This window comes from Miscanthus floridulus, chromosome 6 (genome assembly GCF_019320115.1).
Source record: "Miscanthus floridulus cultivar M001 chromosome 6, ASM1932011v1, whole genome shotgun sequence".
In the NCBI taxonomy this organism is placed as follows: domain Eukaryota; kingdom Viridiplantae; phylum Streptophyta; class Magnoliopsida; order Poales; family Poaceae; genus Miscanthus; species Miscanthus floridulus.
This window is the reverse complement of record NC_089585.1, coordinates 130487707-130512631: the sequence shown is the minus strand read 5'-3', so window position 1 is coordinate 130512631 and position 24925 is coordinate 130487707. Positions and strand designations below refer to the sequence as shown.

Genomic DNA, 24925 nt, shown 5'->3' with positions numbered 1-24925 from the left:
GATTTCAATCACTAACTGCATGGAGGACGTCTTTAGTACTGCAGTAACAACTTTGCATCTGCGGTTCTACAGCATGTCAACAATTTTCATATTCATCTCAGGAAATGCCAGTATCAAGGACTAGTGACATATTCAGTGATCAACATTTAGACTGTTATTGCAAAGATGTGGAATTGTAGAAAACCCTTCTTTTGGTGTCACAAACAGTAATGGAATCACCCAGTGATTCATATATGCTCGAAGCAAAAACTGTAACGGGAATTCATTCCGCTGTGAATCGAAAGACATTCCAAGCCAATAAAAACGTAGCAATTAGTCGTTTTGCTGTATTTCGAAAGACATGCAAAGCCCAGTAATCAGTAAACACGCCGTAGTATCTCTCATGCAACACGCACATACAGGAATGAAATCTCTGGTTGGCTCGCGCCATCAGAAACGAACTGATATTTACATGGGTGCCGCCAAAAAAAAAAAGAAAGAAAGAATTGACACTCAGAGAACCACGGCTGATGACTGTATCAACTCACAAGGGAGAAAAAATGGTGGCGACTTTATTCCTCACTAATCTTATCACATTTGCTTTACTACCCACTGGCTAGAGGTATCGCCTCATCCATCCAAAGACCATTACTCTGTTACAATCTACTTCACGAAAATCGTCACTCTGCCGCCCAATATGCATATATCCTTTACTCCGCCAACAGCATGGCAGCAGTGTGTCTTTAGAGACAATTAGGTCAAATACCCGCTAAAAATACTCTCTTTTCCTCCGTGACATGGAGGAGCCATGTTGTAAGATAGTTAAGGTACATGCTGCTCTGTTGAAACAGTGCGCCTGCTGTCAGAAATGGAAGAGTTTAATTCAGAGATGTTATGGATGTTGCGCACTTGTTAAAAGGATAGCACACATCTTTGTAGCAATCGGAATTGTTTCCTCCATTCCAAATTATAGTTCATTTTTGGCTTTGTACTAAGTCAAACTACCCTAACTTTGACTAAGTTTTTAGAAAAAATATATTAATATATAAAAGTCCACTATCAAAACGTCTTTTTGTTTTCTTCTTAACACAGACACACAGCTCTCATGCATGTTCAAGAAAAAAAAATCTTTTAGATGTTGGTGCATTTTTTGCATGGTCAAAGTTCCAGAACTTCGATTTAGGAAAAGCCAGAGTGAACTATAATTTGGAATGGGAGTACAATCTACTAGAAAGCAAGGGGAGAACCACCTCTTCTACAAAATCATACAGGAAGAAGTGGCTGCCTCTCATCAGATCCATGGCGGTGTTTAGCCTTCATGATGCATAGAATGACCATTAGTTATACAGAAGTGTGAAACAAACCACCTGAAATTCTAGGCAGTAGTTATTTACCTCGCTTGCCACTAAATCAGGCACATTGACATAACTAGGTTCCTTTCTGCTGAGCATCATAAAAAATTATGTTGTTAACAAACATGAAAGTTTATTAAATGCAATAAGATGAACTGCACCAAGTTTTCGCAAAACAAGAAATGCCACCTGATGGTGGAATGGTAGATGGCAGAATGGACATCAAGAACTGTTCCAAATATCTACTTTTCATGGAATTGAATGGGTGTGAAACCTTACCCAAAGCACAAACTACTCTAAAAGGGGCACCTGAGCACAAGACTTTTTAAAGGCCTGCCTTGGATGTACCTAAAAGATAAAGATGCTACTTTGAAATAGTCAGACTACCATGGAACCGCTACTACATACCGCGCTGATCAACACACGGCCACCAGAGGAGGAGGCAAACCACGTGATCAGCACCACAACATCAACTACCTGATCAAACTATGAAAGTAGGAATCGTCATCTTTATCCCTTCTATATATCTTGCTCCGGCCACATGGATATAAACAAAAAAGCATACGCAAGTCATTGGGTTTACTTTGGCCCTCATGGAAAGGACCTATGTGAACGAGGCAAATGAACTCATTTGGAGGACTTAACCAAACTTAATATTTTAGTCAAAGTGACAGACTATAGACCTGAGCCGGTGCAGGAGCAGGCACAACTACAGTATAATCGACAATATGATATAACAAACCTGTGATCATGGGCTTCAGCCATTTCAACTTTGCTGCTAGGCACTTCGCCCTTAATTTGGTTAGAAAGATACTGAAAAAGAATAAATAAAAAAATTAGTAGTACAAAAACTTCAACACTATTGAATCAGTGCAAGGGGAAAAGCAAGTTACCTGATGCATAGATATGATTACTATTGAAATTCCAAGAACAAAATTTATCGTCAGTGTGTGGCCAAACAATACAGCAGATGCTACTCCGGTGAAGATAGTTGCAATCGTTGATGAGTACTTCTTTAAAATTGTATCTGCATTCACCATTGATTTGCTTAAAGATAAATATAGTCCACTTGCAAAAACTAGTATATATGTGTAGCAACCAACACGGAAATGCTACTGATTTGCTTATTCATGTACATGTACAATTTTTTTCTTCAGATATGCAGAACTGCATGCCTTTATACTAAGAAGAATACCATCCATATTACAAACCGAAAAAAAGCGGAATCGCCACAGAGATAAGCATGCGTGGAACAAACAGGATGTTTGACCAACCACTAATAAATGTTCAATCTTTCAACTCCTATAAATGTCCATATTCAGCCATTAGGCAAGACTTTGGTAAGATGCATGCCCATGCAAGGTAATCTTTTACGGGTACATGCATGCAAGATAAAAAGTTTTCAGAGATACGTGTATGTGATATATATAGTGACATTTAAAGAACATATTGAATAAGAAACTCTTTGCTGATAATATACCTGCATACTTGAAGAAAAATGACGACAGTATGCCCTGTGCAGCATTGTTGCAGATAAGAAACATTGTGGCTTTTGAGTGTCCTTCCAGAATGTTAAAGCTACTGGGCCCTGTAAAATGAACAGGATAACTGATTTCTTACAGAACCATCAAAGTACTTAATCGTGTGAGAAAATATGTGGGCAACAGTTTCAACAGAATTTTGATATTCTGAGTCAAGGGTCACCAGTTAAAGTTTAGTTTAGATATCTAAGAATTGGATGCCTTATCTTCTAGATATTATATTTACCGAGCCAATACATCAGATCAAGTTGTAAGGGTAATCTCTAAATCATGAAAAACACAAAGTTACAAGGACAAACCAAAACAACCTACAAAAGAAACCATGGCGACATCGAAAAGCTACTAGTATTTTTCATTTATCTAAAAAAAATAGTATTTATATAGCCTTGAGTAATTGACAACTTTGCTCAACTCAATAGAACATTTTAAAACGATTATGCAATAAGCACGTTGCTTTCAAGTAGACATGCATTCTCAATAATTACCTTGGATGATGGCAGTGATCACAAGCCCAAGAAAGTTAAATATCGCACCATAACCATACAGAAACAAGTTCTGAAAACATGAGATAAAAATCGCGATCATTAGCTTCACACAGATCATAAAAGCATTAGCAAGATAGCTTAGAATAGAATGCCAGGGCAAGACAACTAACCAAATGGACACATACCTGAAGGTAAATACTGGTATCAAACTGGCTTTTAAGAGCCTTTTCATTGTAAACTGAAGCCAATGCAGGAACTGTTACCTGGTTTTGCATAAAGTTGTAAGAAATATCAACTAAATGAGGGGGAAAAAACACATATTGTCTCTATGTGAAGCCATTATACTAGTAAATTAGTCCAAGAGTGCTTAGACTATTCTAGTTCTGAATCCTTCAGTTGTGAATATTGTTGTTTTGGAAAGAGATAAATGAACCTAGATCAGTTATATGACTGAATAGAAAATGGCTGGAAGCCTGAAACCTGGAACTGTCAAACAGAAGGGGCTCAACGATATGTCAAAGAGATGGAATGGTTGCAGAATTTATTAATATTATTACTACAGCTAATGTCCAATGCAGATGCAAACATTGTGCTGCAGTCCACTCTCCACTGACTGCAAGAGCACCATGCCTATTCTGTAATCTGTACACGGAAGAAAAAGAGCTCACCAAGAAAAATTGAGTGCATAGAAATTAAACTAGCATTCCAAATTTCATGGGAGATGTGTTTTACATTGCATCAACATGTGCATTACCATAATTATGAGAAAATCAGAACTTACAAAAAATAGTGTATATAGGTAGGCTCCAGCTGCAACAGGAAGACCTAGTGCACTAGAACCTTCTGGCAATGATTTCAGCTGATTAACAGATATTCCAATTAACAAAAGGGCAAGGGCCTCCCACTGTCAATATATAAAAGCATGATGTCAACTAAAAATAGGTTCTTGAAGTCGCTAAAATATAGTACACTCAGAGATTCCTATATGTTAGAGATACAAATTGTCAAGTACCAATTACTACAATTGGAATTACACAACTTCAATAAAAATCTAGGTTTGCATCACTTTTAAGTAGAAATAGACATAGGAAAACAAAGAGTATACTTGCCTGGATTATGGAAAATCGCCTCCTCATTATCATCTTTAGAAGCACAGCGATTACTAGAACCTGCAAATGTTAGAATTCAGTATAGCATGAATACATGATTAGTGCCATGTGCAGCCAAACTCCAAACAGATGTCAAACATCAAAAGATAAACATGTAACAAGGTGGTGGTTAATAGATAATTTTAAAACAGATGAAACAAAGAGTGCATGCCCAAGCCACCAAGTGCATATGCGTGTACATACAGGCATTTGGCAAGTCACATGCCCATGTCCTAACATTTGCATATTTGCAGGCATTTAAGTGCACATATACTAATAATCCTAACATTTTTTTAAAAGAAAAGGCTAACATAATAGTTAACCATAGTAGCATACCTTGAGATTACTCAGCATTTTCACGCTAGCAGGATTAAAATATAACTGCATAAATCATAGGACTGGTAGTTAGAGAAGATGTACGAGATCCAAGTTAGGTTAATACAACTGTTAGAATCCACTACTACTATAGACAGATAAAGAACAGTAAAACCAGAGGTCCAGAGTACACCAAGTTCTGACCACTGGTGTGCTTAAAAAGATGCTTTACCTGCATTATGAACTTCAAATAGTTGTTGATAGCATAGAGAAAAGCAGGTACTGCAAGAAGAACATTATTGCGAGCAGCCTGGCCAGTGAAGAAGGATGGTTAGTGTGGTGGACAAGATCACTAAATTCGTATAGTAATATTTCAGAGCAAATCAATGGAGACCTATGGACTACAGGAAGTAGTAAAAGATTCACTGTACAGTTTCTGTAGAAGTTTACATGAGCTCTCTAGTCAGATGCGATATTATGCATCAAAATGACAGCATATGGCCAGGTAATCAAGGTCCTATTCTCTTCAGAACTAGCACGCATTTCCAACATATGGGTTTTCCAAGAGAACTATAAACTCAAGATACAAATCAGGAAGGAACTGATCTTATCCAAACTATAAACATGGCATAGTTTCAGTCTTGCAAGTCATATTACCTGCATAAATATAGATACTGTGAGGAGTGGCTTGTCTCCCACCTTTAGACGTCTAGCCTGCAAAATAAAAAAACCAACTCAGTAAGAAAAGCAAAGATATCAGTGATAGCAGAAGCCTACAACACTCAGTGCTCAAATTAAATGTGAGAAAATTTAACATAACACTACACAAGAATAGCATTACCATTGCTATCGTTTCAGCCGCATCCAGCTAATAAACAATATGAAAACAAAAATGAAATATAGAAAGCAAAGAGTTGAAATGAAATTACCTGGATGAATAGCATGACAATGGCAAAGATAATTTTTGTAATCTCTGTCAAGAAATTCACACTGATTGGGCTAAATTTGAATTTCCCATCCACTTTTGACATGTACACTAATATAGGCTACAAAAAATGAGGTACAACAGTGTCAAGCAACTTTGAAAAAAAGCACAACATAGCAAACAGACAAATGAAAGAACATGCTTATTATTTTGCAAAAAATACTAGGGCAGAACTGCAGAAGTACTCCATCCCACTACTCAGACATATAGAACTCAGAAAATGGGGACTAGAATAAATTCACTGTTAATGATTGATATCATGTATTGATCATGATAATCAAATCCTCTCTTAGCAGTAGCAAATGAAATTAAGACCAGTGCTAACAGCATTGCAGGAGGCACATCCAAATTTGGGTGTGTATTCTAACAAATTCCAAAAAGAAAAAAAAAAGTCAGTGACCATAACCGTCTGCAGCATCCGCACAGCCTAGTAAAAACACAGTGCCAGAACAATCATAGGTCCTGAAGCTCCAGACACAATTCGTGGCATTATACTTTCACCTTGCTACTCAATTCGCCCCCTCATGCAGTAATCGCACCTATTAGCTGAAGTTCAACAGTCCTATGCAACACTGCGCGATTCGACACAGAACGCACTGATCAAAACCGACCAAATGCAGATGGGAAGCAGCCTTCACCTGGAGGCCGGCGAGGACGCAATCGCCGGAGACGAGGAGCACGTTTAGCGCGCGCTGCCGCGACGACACGGTGCTCCGGTGGCTGTCGTACGCCTTCGACACCGCCGGCGGCACCGGCACCTTCGCATGGCACACGCTACATTCCACCTCCCCGTTCATTCCTGCCGCCGCCACCGCCTCAGGCTCGCCAAAACCCCGCGGTTCCAATCAGCTGCGCCAAAAAACGGCAGGAAAATCAGAGGAGAATCAGCAAAAATCGCGGGGAAAACCAGGAGCGAACCGGGACAAACCAGGAGAATAGTGGGAACTGGGAACCCTAGCCTCTGGTGCGCGCCCCCACCATGTGAGCTCGCGGGGACCGAGGCGATCGGGATTCGAAGCTCCTCGAAGGCGCGGTGGGCGAGGCCGCGAGGGAGAAGGGGGGCGAGGGAGGGCAATGCGGCAATGGGGAGCGGAGAGGGGAGCTGAAAATGTATATACAAAATAATTAAATTGTTCCTATGGAATATGCCACGAGAACGAAAGAGTGGAGGGCTTTTCTGCAAGATTTCGCTTCCAAAGCCCCTGTACTTTATGGTATTTTAATACAGAGTAATATTTATTTTATCGCTGATGGTCCTTGATATAGCACTAGTATTTTTTGTCATGTTTTATCCCTGTCCAAGCATAATATAACTGAGGTCTTGTTTGGATATATGGTAGATTCTAAAAGCTAGTTCAACACTGAATTTTGTAGAAGCTAGGGTGGAGGGTTGTTTGGATCGATAGATTCTAAAAGCTTAGATAGACTATTATTTTTTATGAAATTACCTTAATACCCATACTCTTTGGTCACTAGTGCATTGTAGCCCAGTGAAAGGTAAGATAGTCATTTGAAGTCTAGAAGTTGTGAAAAACTCGGTTTCTTCAACGTCCCCGATTGTGGAATATGCACTTCTTTAGATTATAAAAGTTGTTTATAAGCTGGGCATGAGTCTTCAAGTGTCACTAGGGAAATAAGTCGAAGTGCCGACAAGCCCACGGATAAGGGCGCGTTTAGTTCCTTGTATCTGCCCCGGCCTGGCCCTCGGGATGTGGTTTTCCATCGTTTGGATGCCTACATGGGGTTCTGGGCCTGGCCCTGGGCGTGCAACGCGCTCCCCCGAGCCTGGCTGCCGGGAAACGAAAATGGATTCTGTTTCTTGGCGGTCTGGCTCTCGTGGGACGAGAGCGAGTGCTCAGCGGACAGAAAAATTGGCTCTCCGGATGTAGGCGGGAGATGGGGCGCCCGCGGGAAGCTAGGGTTACCGCCGCCTCCCCTCTCCCCATTCTCTCCCTCGCACTCGCCCTCTTCCTCTCCACTCTGAGCTCTCTCACTTTCTCGTCTTCCTCTTCCTGCTCGTCCAGATCCTACTGGTGCTAGCAGGTGATGCATCCTCCCTTCCTCTTGCTCCAGATCCACGGTGTTTGAGGCTCGATTCAATCTATGCTGACCTTTCTCTTCTCCCTCTCTTCATTTTTCACAGGTTTGAGGTTCGATTCGTCAGGGTTTCATGGCAAAGAGAACAGGTAACCTGTAATCCCTTGCAGATCTGGTGTTGCTCCCTTTCCCCATTGGCTTTGTTGGGTTCCTAATGTATTTGAGCATTTATAAGGTTCGATTTGTGCTGGTGACTTCGTTGGAGGTAAAAAGGCAAGTTTTCCCCCCTAAGGTTTCGATCTGTTCTTGTTTTCCCAGATTGGATCTGCCTACTTGTCATACTAATTTCTTTCCCTCATGTGCAGATCTGCCTTTACCTTTCCTTGCCTGTTGAACTTCTAAAAGCCCTACGACTTTTTTTGCAAGGAGCCAGCGATAACGATTTTTCCACTGAGCCTATGTCACTAGCCGATGATGATTGCTTACTCACTATGAAAACTGAGCACATGTTCTTAGCCGATGATGAATGCTTATTTATTTTGAAAAGTGAGCACATGTTCTTGCCCGATGATATTACTTTATAAATACGAATACTGAGTATATGTCCTTAGCCAATGATGCATGCTTGTAAGGTTGAACTAGCTATATCTGAGCTCTTGTGCATTAGGCGATGATGATATTATTTTTTGTTGACCGACTTGTTGAATGCTGAAAGTGATCTTTTCTTTTACTGAGACATGCTTTGCATTTTTTAAACTGCAATAGATGAACCCTGCCGAGCAGAGACGCATGCTTGTGATAAAAGCTGCTGCTTTTGTGTCTGTCATTTATGCCTACTTCATGAGTAGGCTGAGAGTGGCACGTAATTCACAGCCTCGGATCACATATGCCCCAATTAATGCCATGGATGAGGAAGGCCAAGCCAATCTGAACAAAAATTTTAATTATAATGACATAGAATGTGTTAACATGCTGTGTATGCGTAGAGCTCCCTTTTTCAACCTACATAACCTACTTAGAGACAAAAACTTGCTAAGAGATACCATAAACAGTATTGTGGAGGAACAAGTAACAATGTTTCTCCATGTTGTGGGACACAACCAGAGATTTTGAGTTATTCACCAAACATTTAGGAGGTCCATGGAAATAGTCAGTAAGTGTTTCAAGGAGGTCTTATATGCTATTGGTGAGCTTAGGAGAGAGATGATAAGGCCACCATCAACTGAGACAGCACTTAAAATCAGAACAGGCCCAAGGTGATATCCTTATCTTAAGGTAATTAAATGAATCTAAGGTTCAACTCTACCTAACTGCAGCCCTAACCAAACTTTAATCACCAATCTTGCTATAATGTAGGACTGTATTGGTGCAATAGATGGTACTCATGTTCATGCTAGAGTACCAGCAGAGATATCTGCAACATTTAGGGGTAGAACGCACTATCATGCTCAAAATGTGCTTGCTGTAGTGGACTTTAATCTGAGGTTCACCTATGTGCTAGCTGGATGGGAGGGATCTGCACATGATGCCCTCATTTTAGCCGATGTTCTAGAGAAGGATGATGGGTTAAGGGTTCCTCCAGGTACTTGTAACATAAATTTTTAGGCAAACAATAAATATGATTTCAAATAAATATTATAACTGATTCTTGGCTATCTAATTAATTGTTTAGGTAAATTCTACCTAGTGGACGCTGGCTATGCATGTCGCCTTGGATTTCTGCCCCCCTACCACTTGAAAGAATATGGTGGACCAAATTATACTACCAATAAGAAAGAGTTGCTCAACTTGAGACATTGAAGCCTAGGGGTCACATTTGAGAGGGCATTTGGGGCTTTGAAGAATCGATTCCGCATCTGAACACAACTCTTTTGCCTATTATGAAGTTCACTTGGCTGTGATATCCTGTTATTCATACTTGCTATATCTGAGCACAACTCTTTTGCCTATTATGAAGTTCTTTTGCATTCATGCATGATCTGAGCACAACTCCATTGCCTATTATGAGGTCCTCTTTGATTCTTGCATGATCTGAGCACAACTCCATTTATTTCTTCTTTCCTTGCTAATTGTTTCTATTTCAATATACTCATATTGTATTGTTGAATTTTACATCACCTATGATTGACATTATAACTTGGTATGTTGTATACCGTGGGCACCAAACTGGAGTGTTCTCCTCCTGGAGAGAATGCCATGCAAGTGTCAATGGCTTCAAAGGAGCTGTTACAAAGGATACAAGACTGAAGAAGAAGCTTTGGCTGCCTATCACAACCAAAAGGGTGCTCAAGGCCCCGTTGATCAAGTCCCTGTTGACTGCAAGGACATTAAAAACTAGACAAAACAATCTTCTCGACCAAGGATATCATTATCATTGTCCAATTCATTATTATCTTAGTTTTATTGTATAAGTTAATCTAATCATTAGTTGTAATATTGAGCCCGTAAGGCTGTTGTATGAGGAGATGTGGTATGAATGGCTGGGTTGGACTGTGGCTGTGGTAACCTCACCGAATTCAATCTTGAGGTATTCAAACTCTAGTAGATGTAGCCAACCAAACAACTACATGTTCTTCTCTGCTTGTCAGTTCCTAGCTCGTACATGTAACCAAACATGTGCTCTGCTCATCCTGTCTGCATTCATCCGGGCAACCAAACAATGACCACCTGCATGCATTGGGCATGTCCCAGCTCAGCCTGGATATTAGGGCTCATTCGGCTGGTGCAAATACCAGCCGGTAAACACTGTTTATGGATGAAAAATAATGTTCACGTTCTCATAAATTTCTCCAAATTTATCTAAATTCCTCCGAGCGAACATGACCTTAGATGCGAGTCAGGCTACCCAGGGAAGTGAACCAAACGCGCCCTGAGCTATTGTAAATGGGTTCTTGTATCATCAAACAAGAAGAAATGAGAAAAGGCCAGGGTTCGAACTGGAAAAACCATTTCTGCTGGCGCGCCGGCCACCACCGCGGATGCGGAGGAGATCGCTGACTTTGCTGAGGATAGATAGAGATGACAAAGTGGAGACCAGCCATACAACGGCTGGAATTCCAGAGCTACCCCGATCCCTTGGCCGCATTTGCACGCAGCCCCTTGAGGTGCTCGAGGATAGGAAGGGTGGTGCCGGTATTGTACACGAGTCCGGTGTGGCCGCGCCGAACTGGTTAGGGGAAGATCAGTTAATCGCAGATAGTACAGTACGAGGCTTCAGCGACCGTGATGGAGTCAAGGGCTCCACATGGAAGCTTCTGAATCGTCGGGAGCCGTGCGGGCGGCACGTGTGCTGCGCGTGCGGACCGGGCACAAGTGGTGGTACTCACTGCTCACCGACACTGACAGCGATTTTTTTTTCTCCTCATTGCATTATTGACTGTCCAGCAGCAAAGCGCCGCAGAGCAAATGCATGTGTGTGTGTGTGAGGTTATTTATATGTGATGTGATCCGTCACAAGGATACCATGCGATACAGCGATAGGAGTATAGGACAATCCATCTGCAGCAGGGTTATTAGAAACACAAGACCAGTAGATCATTATGTATTATGCGTGTTACAAATCAGTGGAGTTTCTTCTCTGCGGAGTTTCAGCTAATTTGCAGCTACGCTCAATAAATACATCTTTTACACAATTTAAGCTTGACAAATGACAAGCAACCATACACTTTCTTTACTTTTGCAAATTTATTATAAAACAACATAATCTATTCTACATATATGTCCATGTAGTACATGGCAATATCAGAGTAGCACAAAACAAATCAATATGGGAACTAATCAACCCTTGGATTAGTAGCCAAAACTCAAAACTCCCTTCAGTACATTATTACAGGAGTACAATAATTAGAGCACCTAGTGATCATTACAAGGAAACAGTAAAAAAGAACCAACAGGTCCTGCATTTGCAAACGCTGCATTATGCAGACAGCAGACCACCCTGAGGAATGACAAGCTTCTGAATCCTTTCGTAGGAGCTCAGACCATGGATCTCAATCGAGATCTGTCGCTGTTCCGGATCATGATTCCTCCCCCTCCCAAGTTTTTGCAGAAGCAGATGAGATCACTCATGTTGCTTCCATGCCAGAGAGCAGAAGCACCCCCTTTCGCTCCCCGTGTCCCAAAACCATATAACCAGATTCTTCAACCTCCAACCGACCTTCGATTCAGCCGTCATAGGCTCATAGCGTACACTAACAGAAAGCAGCTAGCCAGACTCTAGTTTAGCTGCAGAGCTTGACAGTGCATGCTACTGCTTGAGCCCAATACTTCAACCTGGCCTTCACTTCCTCTGGATCGTCACCTGCCAGAACCAATGCTGATCAGCAAAGAAAAACGGGTCTTTCATAGTAGAAATCAATCACAGGCAGAACAGAATCTCAGGACTAAAGGGGCAACGCCCAAACTAGGTAATATATACGGTCTCATGTTGGAGGACATGGTTGTGTACTTGTGCTGCGCCGGAATCTGTGGAATGAAATCAGGTGGGGATTCTTTTGATCCCCCGGCGTTTGCCTCAAATTTTTTTTACAAAAGTGAACCCATTTGCCGGTTTCCGAAAAATGGACCTTTGGTAAAGGTAGAATAATCTTTCTTCAAATTTACGCTCCCTTTTTTTGAGGAAACGTGTGCTGGAAAGGAGATAGCATAATTCAGTGGAGCCTAGTCTTGCTTTGCTTTGTCGTGAAGATTGTCTTGGAGAAGACTGTAAGCACTTACTGAGAAAAGTGACATCACTGAGAAAACGCATGTTATGTCTGGTCACTTCAATAATATGGTGATATAACCAATAATGCAAGTATAGCATTGTTCCTCCACTATGAATCAAAATTATGAAAGTTTTCTTTGTTTTCGTTTGCTGCCGAATTCAGATACCCAAAAGGTAGGTAGAATCCCCTGCAGTGTCTATCATCCATGTTCCTTCTATGAAATAGAGTATAGAAGGAGAGGTTTTTATTCTCTATGCCAAGCCTCCTATAAAGTACTCCTATAAAACTTTAAAGGCAACACAACCCTTCAAAAACAAAAGGAATGAATCAGTATGGCTCCTACTAAAGAGTCTGAGACCAAAAAAAAAAAAAAAAGAGTTCTGAACCTGGCAGTCCGAGCACCTAAGTATGACTGAACTCATGAGTTTTCGAATTAGTGTTTCTAACAGAGATACAGTAACCTACTGTGCAACATCTTGAGATCTTTCATAATTAAATGTTGTCACAAATCCTTCTTAAAAAAAGATCTCACAGCAAATTATTAATCAAGATGCATTCAGCACCTTACTGAAAACGAGAAAAATGATGCACTAATTGAATCGAGCAAATTGTTATACTAGCAGCTCAAGGAGCACCTAGTTCATCAATCATCCAACCATACACCAGTTCAGCAATCTACCAAAACATGCTTAATATTTTTTTTCTGATTTTCGCTATTCTGAAAAAGAAAAATACGCGACTGCCTCTTCCTGCTCCTCCACCCTCAACCGGGATGCATAACGTTTGGAACGAATTACTCAGAAATAAAACATGACATGATTTATTGGTGCAGTGTATTTACACGCATAGTGAAGTATGCTTTGTCAGAAACTTCTGAATTTTGGGCCAGAAGTTGTGATTCCCCCAAAACAGAAAACCGCCAGGCCTTCGCCGTTAGCTATTAATTCACATCATCCCAATTGAATGGAAGGCGAATTTTCACCAAATTCGAGAACTGAGTAGAGAAAAGTGGTTTTTACCCGGTCCAGAGATCCTCCAATTGGGGAGCGGCGGCGACGCAGGCTCCTCCTCCAGCTCCTGCCCGGGCGGCCTCTGCTCGTCGAGGAACCTCCGGGTCATGGAGTAGCAGAGATCGAGCGCGGGCAGCGTCCCGCAGAGCTCGGGTATCTCGCTGTACGCGAAGCCGAAGCCGAGGTCGAGGCAGCCCTTGAGATCATCCAGGTCGTCCTCCGTGAGGCTCTTCGTCCTGGCCACCCCGCCGTGGCTGCCGCTGGCAGAGGACGCCTCCACCATCACGAAGCTGCTGCTCCGCCGTGGCTGCCGCACCAGGCTGCTGCTGGCGGCGTCGGCGGTGGAGGTCGGCAGCTGCGGCTGCGTGGAGAAGTAGGCGGTGGAGGTGGAGGAGACGGCCGCCATTTCCCTGCTCGTTTTTGTTTCTCTGATGCCGCTCAGGTACTCAGGTTCGAGTTGGGCGTCTTGCCTATATTTATGAGGCTTTTACAGGCGTGCCATTAAAATTTACAATTATACATAAGTCATTAAAAAAATGAGCTCTCGTGAGTGCCATCGTTTTAAACTTTTTTTTTCCTCTTCAAATTATTCCGTCCACTTTTCTATTTAACAGACAATTTTACCAGTCCGTTTATCAGCCACCCAAACTTTCTTTTTCTCTTCACTTTCCTGGGTACACGAAGGGCCGAGGGAGCTCTGTGCTGCGGCCTAGTTCTCCGCCCTCGTTGCCGTCCCAAGTACTCGAGGTGGTGCGGCCGTAGGCTCGAACGCCGGCTTGACGAGGTCGCAAACGGTGGGGTTGGCTCCCGGCTTGGCGCGGCGGCGAGCCTCAGCGGTGCAGGAGGCCAAGGCTGAGGTCGACGGAGACGTGGAGAAGCCAACGCCCAGAGTGATGAACCCTGGCTCACATCCCCTCAACTGGCGATCGCGCAACACGGTGAGCACGAACACGAGAAGGCATCGCGCTGCTGCCCACGCTGCTGACCCCGGCGACATCGCGTCGCTGCCAACGCCACTTCCGAAGTGTATGTTATCTGCTTCACGCTGCCTTGCACCGACGCGGCCGCTGCCGAGCATCGCATCGTGCCCCGACTATGCTGCCGCTACCGGCCTCGATGGCCCTCCACAGGCGCTGCTGCCAATTGTGCTCGAGGTGGCCATCGTCTTGCACGTGTTTCGGTAGAGCTCGCCGCAGCCACCGTCTCGCGCGCTCGGTGGAGATCACCCGTGCGTCGCGGATGCCGCCTTACCGCGCCCTCCTCCACTGCGGCTCCTCGACACAGCTCAAGCGACTGAAGCCTTGTACCTGATGCTCCGGCCGCACGCGGTGTACCTGGTGGACTTCGCGTGCTTCCGCACCAAACCCAACTGCCGCGTCCTATTCATGACGTTCTTGGAACACTCCCGTGTGTGCCCGGGCTTCGACGAGCGCAGTGTCCGATTCATGACGTAGCTGTTGGAGCGGTCTGGGCTCGGGGAAGAGACGTGCCTGCCGTACGTGCAGCACTACATCCCGCCGTCGCGTGACCTCGAGTCCACCCGCGCCGAGGCCGAGCTCGTCATCTTCTCCGCCATCGACGACATGCTCGCCAAGACCGGCCGCCGCGAGCGCGCTTAGGGGGAGCTCTGCCCCAGCCGCCACGGGTGCGCGTGGAGGGCAGCTCCACCTCGGCCACCCGCGGGTGCGGGCGCAGGCAAGCTCTGCCCGGCCGCCACGGGCGAGAGTGCGAAGGAGCTCCGCCCTGCCGCCGCGAGCGTGGACGAGTGAGCTCCGCCCCGGTGTGGGTGCGGGCAGGGCGAGCGAGCTCCACCCCGGCATCGACGCGACACAAGGCTGGCGCGCGACGAGGATGAAGGTGGAGCCGGGTCGCTGATAGTTTGGCCCCACTAGATGGAGAGAGAAAGAAGCAAGAGGATAGGACAAGAGAATGGTATTTTGGACGTTTATATTGATCGGGCCCATATGTAAGGGCTGTAAAACGGTAAAAAACAAACAGAATACAGACGGAATGGCTTGAAGAGCAAAGAAGTTCAGAACGATAGCATTCGTGGGAGCTCAACTTTTTTAATGGCACACAGGTAAAAGCCTCTATATTTATAAACGAAGCGAGTGTTTTTTGGTTTACAAATGGTTTTTGTGGGGTAGTATCTTTTAGAGTACTTTATTAGGCAATTTATATTTATGGTTGTATTATGTGGTAATTTAATTGTGACATTTTTTTACCGGGCTAGTACTACTATTTTAAAGCTAGACATATATAACTTTAATTTTGTATCTAGAGATAGTGTATATCTAGATACATAGTGAAAATTATATATTTAAAGAAGTTGAGCAACTTATAATTTAGAATGGAGAGAGTATTGAGAAAGGTTTTGGTGGTAAACTTTATGTTGAGGAAGGTTTAAATGGTTTAAGGCATATAGGACAACTATTTGTGTCAATTACAATTTAAGCCTATTTAGATTAGTTATTTTTTTTATAAGCTACAGCCTGCAATAGTTACTAGGAGCCAACCAGTAGATTTTTATGACTGGATGGTTGAATAGTTCAAAATGGACAGTAAGTTAGGCTATTTGAAACAACTAGAGCTTTACCGTGCTATAGTATTGTTTAGCTCTGTTTATCAACTGTTAGAGAGGCCCTCTACTAAATACTCCCTCCATTTCAAATTATAAATCATTTTAACTTACTATGTATCTAGACACAGCACAAAATTAGGTGCATAGGAAAAGCTATCCCTCACTCCAAATTATAAAATGTTTTGGCTTTTCTATAGCTATGCACTTAGATATAAATTATGTCTAGATACATGATAAACAAATGTATCTAGAAAAGCTATGTACTCCCTTCGTTCCAAACTTAGGGCTTATTTGGAAACATAGCAATCCCTTTCGATCTATACATATTGGGAGGTGTGAAGCGGAAAAACTAGTATATTTTCACTTCATTTTACATGGATTCGGTTTTCATGAAGAAATATTTTGAGTGAAACGGGTTTGATTATCTTGAGAAAAGTTTTTCCAAACCTCTAGCAGAATCCAACAGTCATTTTTCATGAAGATATGTTTGGTATGAATCCAGATTCTCCTAGAAATGTTTCGTATCCATATTCTCTACAAATGTTTCTCTGTTGAATCAGAATCACTTAGTGGAACCGTTTGATGGCTTGTTAGATTCTTGAAACTAGAACTAGAATCAAGAGAAACCAGATTTTGGGATGTTTGCATTGTTTGATGTACTAGTACAAAAAAAAACTTGTTTGTTTTTTGTGTCCCTTTTTATTATACTAATATATAAATAAGAATATATTCTAAGTGATTCTTCTTGAAACGTTCCTCTCTTTGTGGAGTTTGCCAGGATTGTCCTAGTGATTCTGTTGAATCTAAATCATTTCTCGCCGCATAACACAAATCTTACCCTGAATCGTTTGGTACAGATCCTCCGGTTGCTCTCCATAGACTTTTCGTTTAATATGGATTCTCATGTTTCTGCGGAGAGACGGCTCAAAAAATTATATGAAAAATAGGCCCTAAGCATATAAACCCACGCCGACAAGCCTCAGCCATGAACTAAGTTTCCAAAACTACTTTTTATCTAATTGCACGATTAGGTTCAGCTGCCTAAACCGCAGTCCGCAGACGCTAAAACACTTTCGCTCACATTTCCTTCACGAAAGTCTCTTTCATCCACGATTCGATCCAGTTGCCTACCTTTTCCTTGCTGTACGTATCGATATATGATGTCGGTATGATGAATCTTAATTTCTGGATACACGTCGCTGCTATTGGGTTCTGGCGTTCTGCTTAGGATAAGTCTCTATGTACAATACAACCTGAACACTTATTATGCAGTAATCAATTGAGTGAACTAAATAAGAGATGCAAAAATTGGCAATGGAGACTGAATATTTCAGCTCAATCCAATTTATTTTATATATTTTTTTTAAAAAAAATCCTCAGCTCCTCAGTTTCAAAAAATGTTTCAGCTCGCAGCTAGCTGCTTGTCAGTCTCAGCCATCACCACTCACCGTGGTCAGTCAATCCAAACCCAGACGAGGACCCTCTCTCTCTCTCTCTCTCAGACGAGGACCCTTCATTTTTCCACCCGTGGCTTTATTAACAGTCAGTAACAGTCGCAGTTTTTTTTTTCTTTCCTAAAACAAATCGTTGAACTGACCTGCATTATCCCTCACTGGATTAACATAATGTCCATGGATTGTCCAGTGCGTCACGTAATTTAACTACGCGAGAAGCTAGGTTTTACGTACTCCACTTGTGTTGTGCATGTGGCGTGTCGCTGTCTTGACTCTTGCGCGCGCGGTCACACACACAGATGACAGATTTGCGTCGTGCGTGGTAATTTCGTGCGTGGAGGACACGGCTGGCCCGCCGTGCACCGGCGGTGGGAGCGGGCTCCGACGTGGCCGGATAAGCGCGGGGCCGGGAGGCCGCGAGCTTGTGGCGGAGGAGCGGCGAGCGCCGGCGCCCCCTCGTGGCGTGGCGAGGCACATCGCATCGTCCTAGCTAGCAGTCGTACGTCGACCCCTGCCTGCTCGCGTGCGTGCGTACGTGCATGTGGCGCATGGAGCCCGGCGCGGCGAACCCACGGTCACGGCCACGGCGAGCCAGGGAATCTGCTGCACGGGTATATTGTGTACACATGTGATGTGGTGCGTTCCGCCTGGTTCTTCATTGGTTGGAGTTGGACACAGGCCTCGTTCGGCTTGTTGAATCTTGACTGAAACGGGCTGAAAAACACTGTTCTGGCTGAATTATTGTGAAAGAAAAATACTATTCTGACTAAAAAACAAGCCGAACAAGCTGAATATGGGGCCATCCCTGGCCACGATTTTGATCCCCTCCCCTTGAAGCGCTGTCTGATGAGGGATGATATGCCAAAATGTCAAATGTGCGTCGCTTTCACCCTACGTGGCAACGCGTACCGACGATATTCGATGGTGGATGGATCGTGCACGCAGGGACGTGTGCAACCTGCTGTGTCGTTGCAAATGTGCAGCACAGCAGCAGGATGCATTGTATTGAATGTATGCAACGAATTGAATTTGTGAATCGTGATGCATGTGGCAAAACGCAAAACCAAAAGGAGGAGCCGCGCGCGCGCGCGGTCGGTCGGCGACATGCACGTCTTTCTCACGAATTATATTTGGACGGATAAGTACAGTGCTTGTTTTTATTTGTTTTCGTTGTATTATACGCAGTAAAAAAAAGTGCTTGTGTTTCTCGTACTGTTAAGGCGACATTATATTGCGCCGTGCATCATATATCAACCACAGTTCACGAACAAGGATTTTTCGCTAACGAAAAGTGATCCAGCCAAAATCTACCTTCTTGAATTCTATTCTACGGCAGCTCCGTCACATCCACCGCTGCAGCAGCTCCGCCCCTCCTCGCTGCACCCACCGCCGCCGCAGCCTCCCAGCCTCATCCGCCCACCGCTGCAGTAGCTCCGCCCCTACCCGTCGCACGCACCGCCGCTGCAGCTCCAGCTCGACATCCCATCCCATCAGACGCCTGATCTACCAATCGGCCAGCTTCCCTCCGTTGTTCCACGCTCGTCCCATCGCCTGCTTGTGGTCCTGCGGTTGTGTCCCATGGATACAGGTCGAGCGCGTGGTGGCCGTGCTGCTGGGGGGGTCCGTTGCCGGGGCTCGGCTGCTCCTACGCCGCTCCCCGCTCGCACCATGCCTAGGTCATTCCCTGCGGGAGATTTGTCGGCACCGCATCTACGAGCTGGCGACATGGGGAAGAGTAGCAACGCAACTACAGAGGGTATCAAGATCGCATCAGGAGAATCAGATTGCAAAGTAGCCAAGCCGTTCCTTCTAGACCTTGCTAGTGATTTGAAGCATCTCTTGGAAGCCAACCAATTCAAACTTGAACAGTCTGGGGGAGGACTGTGGAGGCATTTCAGGACCCCTTGATGCAAGATATCCTTCTACGACATACACCTCCTCTCCAAGCTTGGGATCCTCTTGCTGACAACAACATCAATCAATTTGAGCCCAACATTCAAGTGTTTAAAGATAACAAGAGGAAGGAATGCTCCTACCTCCAAAAGGACAAGCAAAAGGCTACCTACTCAAAGGACCAACATCCAAGCCAGTCTGTGGGAAAGCTTTCAAGCCAACATCTTTCAAGTTCTTCAGATGTTCGTTTTGCCTGCCCTGATCATCACTCGGTGTGGCATGCTTCCGGCTCCCACCTTACCACCATGCAGGAGGAGACTTGTCAGTCTGCTCAACCCAAGGAGTCGCTGGTCATACCGAGAAGTTTGGCTTCTCCATTGGGTCTCAATCACTTTCACAAGTCACAAGATACAGCTACAGCAGGGCCGTCTCAGCCACCCTCTCCACAATTCCATGCCATAGAGGCAAATTATGCATGGTCATCGATCAGAGCTCCTCCCACCAACGGGTGGAAGAAGGAACTGTGTCAGCCAAACCCACTTTCAAATCTGCACCAATTAGATAGATAGAGGAAATTCCTTGAGCACGTTAGAGGGCGCTGCCTTAATTGCCTATCTACTGACCATCGCGTGGCCACTTGCTGTCGTAGAACAAGATGTTGGCGCTGTTTAAATGAGGGTCACAGATCCTTCTCCTGTCCTGGGCGCAGACCTCACCACCACAACCGGATTGTGGAGGACCATGACTTGCGTCGGCGAGGGCCCGTGGACGACTTCTACGACTCTATGGGTCATCGTCGTGGCAGGGGTGATCTTCATGGGTCCCCTCCTCCTTGCTCTAGTCCTTCATCCCCCCTTTTATGTGTACTTGGTTGCATAAGGAGGCCTTATCTGCTTTGGCTCATGGAAACGACTATGGCTACGACAGGAGGAAGTGGAAGATAACCAAGCACGTCACCTTTGCAACTCCACTCTTCAAGTTTTGCAATGATGAGTTGCCAACACTTACGATGACAGCAGCTTCCTTTTCTTGGGTAACGCCTCTACTCCTGGCCAGAGCATTTACTCATGTGACCCTATGCTGTTTGAGTCACATATCTCTATGTCACCAATAGCCATCTGTTGTTCAACATCATCACCATCAGTACAGGTTGAGAGCAGAATCCTAAAGATGTTAGAGGTTGCGGGTGATTGTGCTTGGTTTACTCCAACAGTGGGTGCCACATCAACCATGGAAGACGACCAAGTGACCTTGTTTGAGAGAGAGAGAAGGTTCCATTGAGCATACATGAGGGCACTACAGGAGATGCACCTGAAGAAGTACAGATAAACGACTCCATCATGGTGTTTCCACCACCACTAGAGGAGTTTACTGATCACCTAGTTCACCCACCAACAAATGGAAAGATAGAAGTGAGTAAAGAATTGTTGGTGTATAGGCGCAGGAAAAAGAGCGTGAGCGAAGAGGATCATGAGACACGCAAAAGTGATGATGGCAATATGGTGCCATCACCAATTCCTCAAGGGGTTCATGTTGTGGCAACGCCTCTACTCAACAGGGCTACCGGGCAACAAGACTCTGAGCAAGCTGTGCAAACACAATAACTAACAAGAATTCCAATTGTTGAGAAGCTACCTGAAGATATCATGACTATTGAGCAGTTTATCGACCATATCACTTTACTGATATCAGCACCTTTGTTGCAATTGCCACCAAACTTATCAGAGTATCAGACGGTTGAGCAAACACAAACACCCACAAGAACCGAGATAGTGAAAATGCATGATAGCCAACGAAAAAGTTGTAGACTAGCGGAGAAAGCAAAGAGAACATCAGGGAAGAACTCAATGCAACTAGCACAAGATGTGGTTGCTAAAAAGTTGGGGGATCCATCTCCTTCCTCAACTCATGCCTCAAGCTCTAATGAGTTTAATCGCGCAGTACTTGGACTGTCCGCTAACCAAACAGAGCATGGAGGCACTCATGACCCTAATTGAGCACGGGCAGCTCAAGAAGGTGAAGAAAACTCGAATGAGGGTGGCGTAGTTGGAAGTTTTTTCTAGGACAGCCCGGTCAAACTTGCCTTCAACCTGTTAACTCTCTACCTCGCTTCAGGGATTCTAAGTCTGGTGTTGCTTTCGGTCAGAGGTGGTGGTGTTTCTTCTTAGTTGTTGGTGATCTCTGTGTTGTGTTCCTTTTTCTAGTTGTCAGTTAGTCGTTTCCTCTCCATTGCAGTTGTTATGCTTGTTTTTTCTTGTTTAGTTTGTGTAGCTGAGTTGCTAGTTGGGTCATTTTTGACCAAGTTGGCTCAAGGTTGAGCAAGTTGTGGGGCGAAGTCTTTAGTTTCTTGGACAATGTTTACAATAGTTGGTCAGGATTAGTGGTGCACTTTCCCAGTTGGTGGTTTTTTTGGACCCAGTTTCTACTAAAAAAAACTAGGTCGACCCTGTATTTTTATTTTCTTCGTCTAATAAAAATCGCGGCAAAGCTTTTGCTGTCCTTTTAAAAAAAGAAAAGTGATCCAGCCACTTGTTTGCATGTGGCCCGTAATTTGCACCACACTATCAAGTCGCAATCCATCTCTAAGAATCTTATTACGATCGAGCTCTCCAGCTAGTAGTGTGGATTCGGCCCCACAGGCCACAGGGATCCTTTTCCTAGGCCTACTACCAGTGATTCTTTTCTCCTTTTTTTTAAAAAAAGGAAACATTAGTTTTCAGCCAAATTTACCGATCCAGTCTTTGTCCTCTGTCCAATTCGAAGATGCTGATATTTGCTGGACCACCGCCACTAGTCCGGGCGCTACACTACAACACGACAGGGTCACACAAATTCAGGTCGTTTTTGAATTCTGGCGATTATACGTGTCGTGAGTCGGATGTGTTTGCTTCTGGCCGTCAACTTGTGCATGATGCATGCTTGGTGTTCAGTCAAAATAAATAAATAAGTTGGTGGACTGGTGTTCAAGACGACAACCCAACCTCTCCAATTGCCTACAGATCCTGGGATGACATCTGCCAGAGGAAGGTCAATGATGGTCTCGGCATCAGGGATCTACACAACAGAAGCCTCATTATTCATGCTGCCTAAGATATAGCTAACAATAAGAACCCTCTACTCACTTCAGTTCTCAAAGCCAAATATTTTCACAACTCCTCTTTCTAGACTGCTAATAATTCTAGCCCAAGATCCATTTTTTGGTCCTCTATCATGCAGGTCAAAAAAGAGCTATGTAACAATGCTGTTTTTCAGATCCATGCAGGTAACACTTCAATCTGGTCTCTACTCCGTGGTGTCCAGTTTGGGACTCTATTCACGACCACTTACTTCTGCCCGTCACCACTACTCAGCTCCCGTCCACTTCCTCTGACCTATGGCTCCCTAATACCCAAACTTGGAATATGCAACTTCTGTCTAACACTTTTGACTTGCAGGCAGTCCAAGCTATCACCTCGGTCCGTCCAGTGCCTACTGATCAGTAGGACATACTTCGGTGAAAACCCTCCAGAAACGGCATCTGCACCACTAAAGAAATCTACAAGCACCTGTCTGCCCAGAACACCATTCAACTCCCTCAACAGGGCTCTAGGAGCATCCTTCCCCAGGCCAACCACATCCTTCAGCGTGCTTGGAGAAGCAGGGAACTCCCTCCCATAATCAAAGCCTTCACTTGGAGGCTTATCCGTCGTGCTCTAGCCATTGCAGGAAGAGCTGCCAGGTACTCCACCCACATCGACGAACATTGCTCCATCTGCGGTGCTATTGAAGATGATGCCCACCTGTTCTTCCACTGTGATCTCCCCTGGGCGGTATGGTTCTCTTTTACCCCCTCAATGAGAACTAACAATCTTCCCCAGGAAAATGATGGCATCCAGCTACAATGTATATCTTTATATGTATCACATGCTGTATGGTGTCTGTTCTGATCTGTGCTGTTACAGCAAGTGCGGTAGTGCCACACTTTGGTGCGGCAGTGCCGCACCCAGCTGTAACAGCAAAACATGTTGTGCATAAAACTGTCATTCGCATCACGTTTTACATATCTGACACAGTATGCAGCACCCCACAGGAGCATGGATGCAGGGAGAGCCCCATCACTTTCAGTAAATATATGAAGCTTGGCTTCTTATGCCAATTTTAAAATTTAATTATCTATTCACACATTTAGGGAGAGGCTCTACACCCATGGCTCGAAAAATCTTAGTATTTATTTCATATCTTTTGTAAGCTCTAATTGGGTTGTCACCAATCACCAAAAAGGGGGAGATTGAAAGTGCAATCAAGCCCTAATTGTGGGCTTTGATGATAATGACCACGCAATTAGAGAACTAATGTGATTTATCGAGATGACAAGCAAGGAATTTATATTCGAGAATGCTACATGAAATGGAGGAGCCCCCAATTACAAATGTTGATGGCTTCAAACTCAAAGAAGGTTTAAATTCTTTTATATTTTGAATTTAAGTATAGGAAAAGTCGTACTATAAAGGAGGATACAATGCTTAAGCTAGCATATGCTACCTAGTGCTCAAACCTACACCTGCATCCTCAGATTCATAGCCAAGACAGCCTAAACTTCACTCTTATCCTTGTGTCTTGACTGGTGCGACACTGCCGCACTTGAAGAGAGGCACTAGCTGAGGGGGTATTTATACCCTTCCTCTTCCTCTCCAACGACTCTCTTCTTCCTTCTGCTCATTCCAGCTCATCCAAAACAGAAAAGGAGCTCTCTCTTTTCCTCCATTAGTGACCTTCAGCCTTAAAGCAAATCCATTGATTTTTCCATCAATCCTTGAAAGAAAAGGGTCTAAAACTCGATTAGAGAGCAGCTCCATTGATTCATCAACTCAAAAGAGCACTTGATTCATGTTTTGGCCGGCGGTTGTATTTGTTACTCTTGGAGCTTGACTCCTAGCCGGCTAGAGCGTCGCACGTGGAGCTTGCCAACTTGTGTGGCAGTCCCGGGAGATTTGTAACCATCTCTTGAAAGCTTGTAAACTCACCCCTCATCTCAAGAGTTAAGTATCTTGACTTAAGAACGAGAAATTGTTGGAAAGTCCTAAGCCTTAGTGGCTAACCTCAACAACGTGGAGGTAGGCAAGCCTTGGTGGCGAGCCGAACCACGGGATAAATCATTATGTCATTTGTGCTTGATTTACATTACTTGCATTTTATATTGTTGGTTGAGGTGATTTCTAGTCCATCTACTTGTGAGTGGTGTTCCTACAACTTCTAACTCTTGATATGTGACTATCATACCTGCAGTAGGCTGATAAATTTCTCCGATCTAAGTTTTCGTTCACTGATCTTAAACTATAACTTGAAGTTGTTTGCAGGTGCGGTAGTGCCGCTGTTCTGGTTCATCAGTGCCACCCTCCAGAATGGCAGTGCCGCAAGGTGAATTTGATAAAAATTTAAGTGTTTGTTTTGACAGGCCTA

The 24925-nt window shown here is 44.1% G+C and overlaps 2 protein-coding genes across 3 annotated transcripts; both read right to left on the bottom strand.

The window, feature by feature from the left end:
* Nucleotides 1-306: 306 nt before the first annotated feature.
* Nucleotides 307-6941, bottom strand: LOC136456980 (CMP-sialic acid transporter 3). Of its 2 annotated transcripts, none has more exons than XM_066457002.1 (16): nucleotides 6734-6941; nucleotides 6444-6654; nucleotides 5750-5866; nucleotides 5478-5534; nucleotides 5053-5130; nucleotides 4842-4886; nucleotides 4467-4526; nucleotides 4139-4261; nucleotides 3543-3620; nucleotides 3358-3427; nucleotides 2812-2919; nucleotides 2225-2358; nucleotides 2074-2144; nucleotides 1374-1422; nucleotides 1230-1293; nucleotides 307-838 (listed from the first exon to the last, which is right to left on the bottom strand). In XM_066457002.1, the coding sequence occupies exons 2-15, from the start codon at nucleotides 6600-6602 to the stop codon at nucleotides 1243-1245; spliced, it is 1200 nt and encodes a 399-aa protein (XP_066313099.1). In that variant the 5' UTR covers nucleotides 6603-6654; nucleotides 6734-6941; the 3' UTR covers nucleotides 307-838; nucleotides 1230-1242. The 2 variants fall into 2 exon arrangements, with proteins under 2 accessions (XP_066313099.1, XP_066313100.1); XM_066457003.1 differs by having other exon boundaries at nucleotides 1374-1419.
* Nucleotides 6942-11661: 4720 nt separating this feature from the next.
* On the bottom strand, nucleotides 11662-14009 carry LOC136459634 (uncharacterized). Its single transcript, XM_066459471.1, has 2 exons — nucleotides 13568-14009; nucleotides 11662-12142 (listed from the first exon to the last, which is right to left on the bottom strand). Exons 1-2 carry the CDS (start codon nucleotides 13962-13964, stop codon nucleotides 12063-12065), a joined length of 477 nt encoding a protein of 158 aa, XP_066315568.1. The 5' UTR covers nucleotides 13965-14009; the 3' UTR covers nucleotides 11662-12062.
* Nucleotides 14010-24925: the final 10916 nt, after the last annotated feature.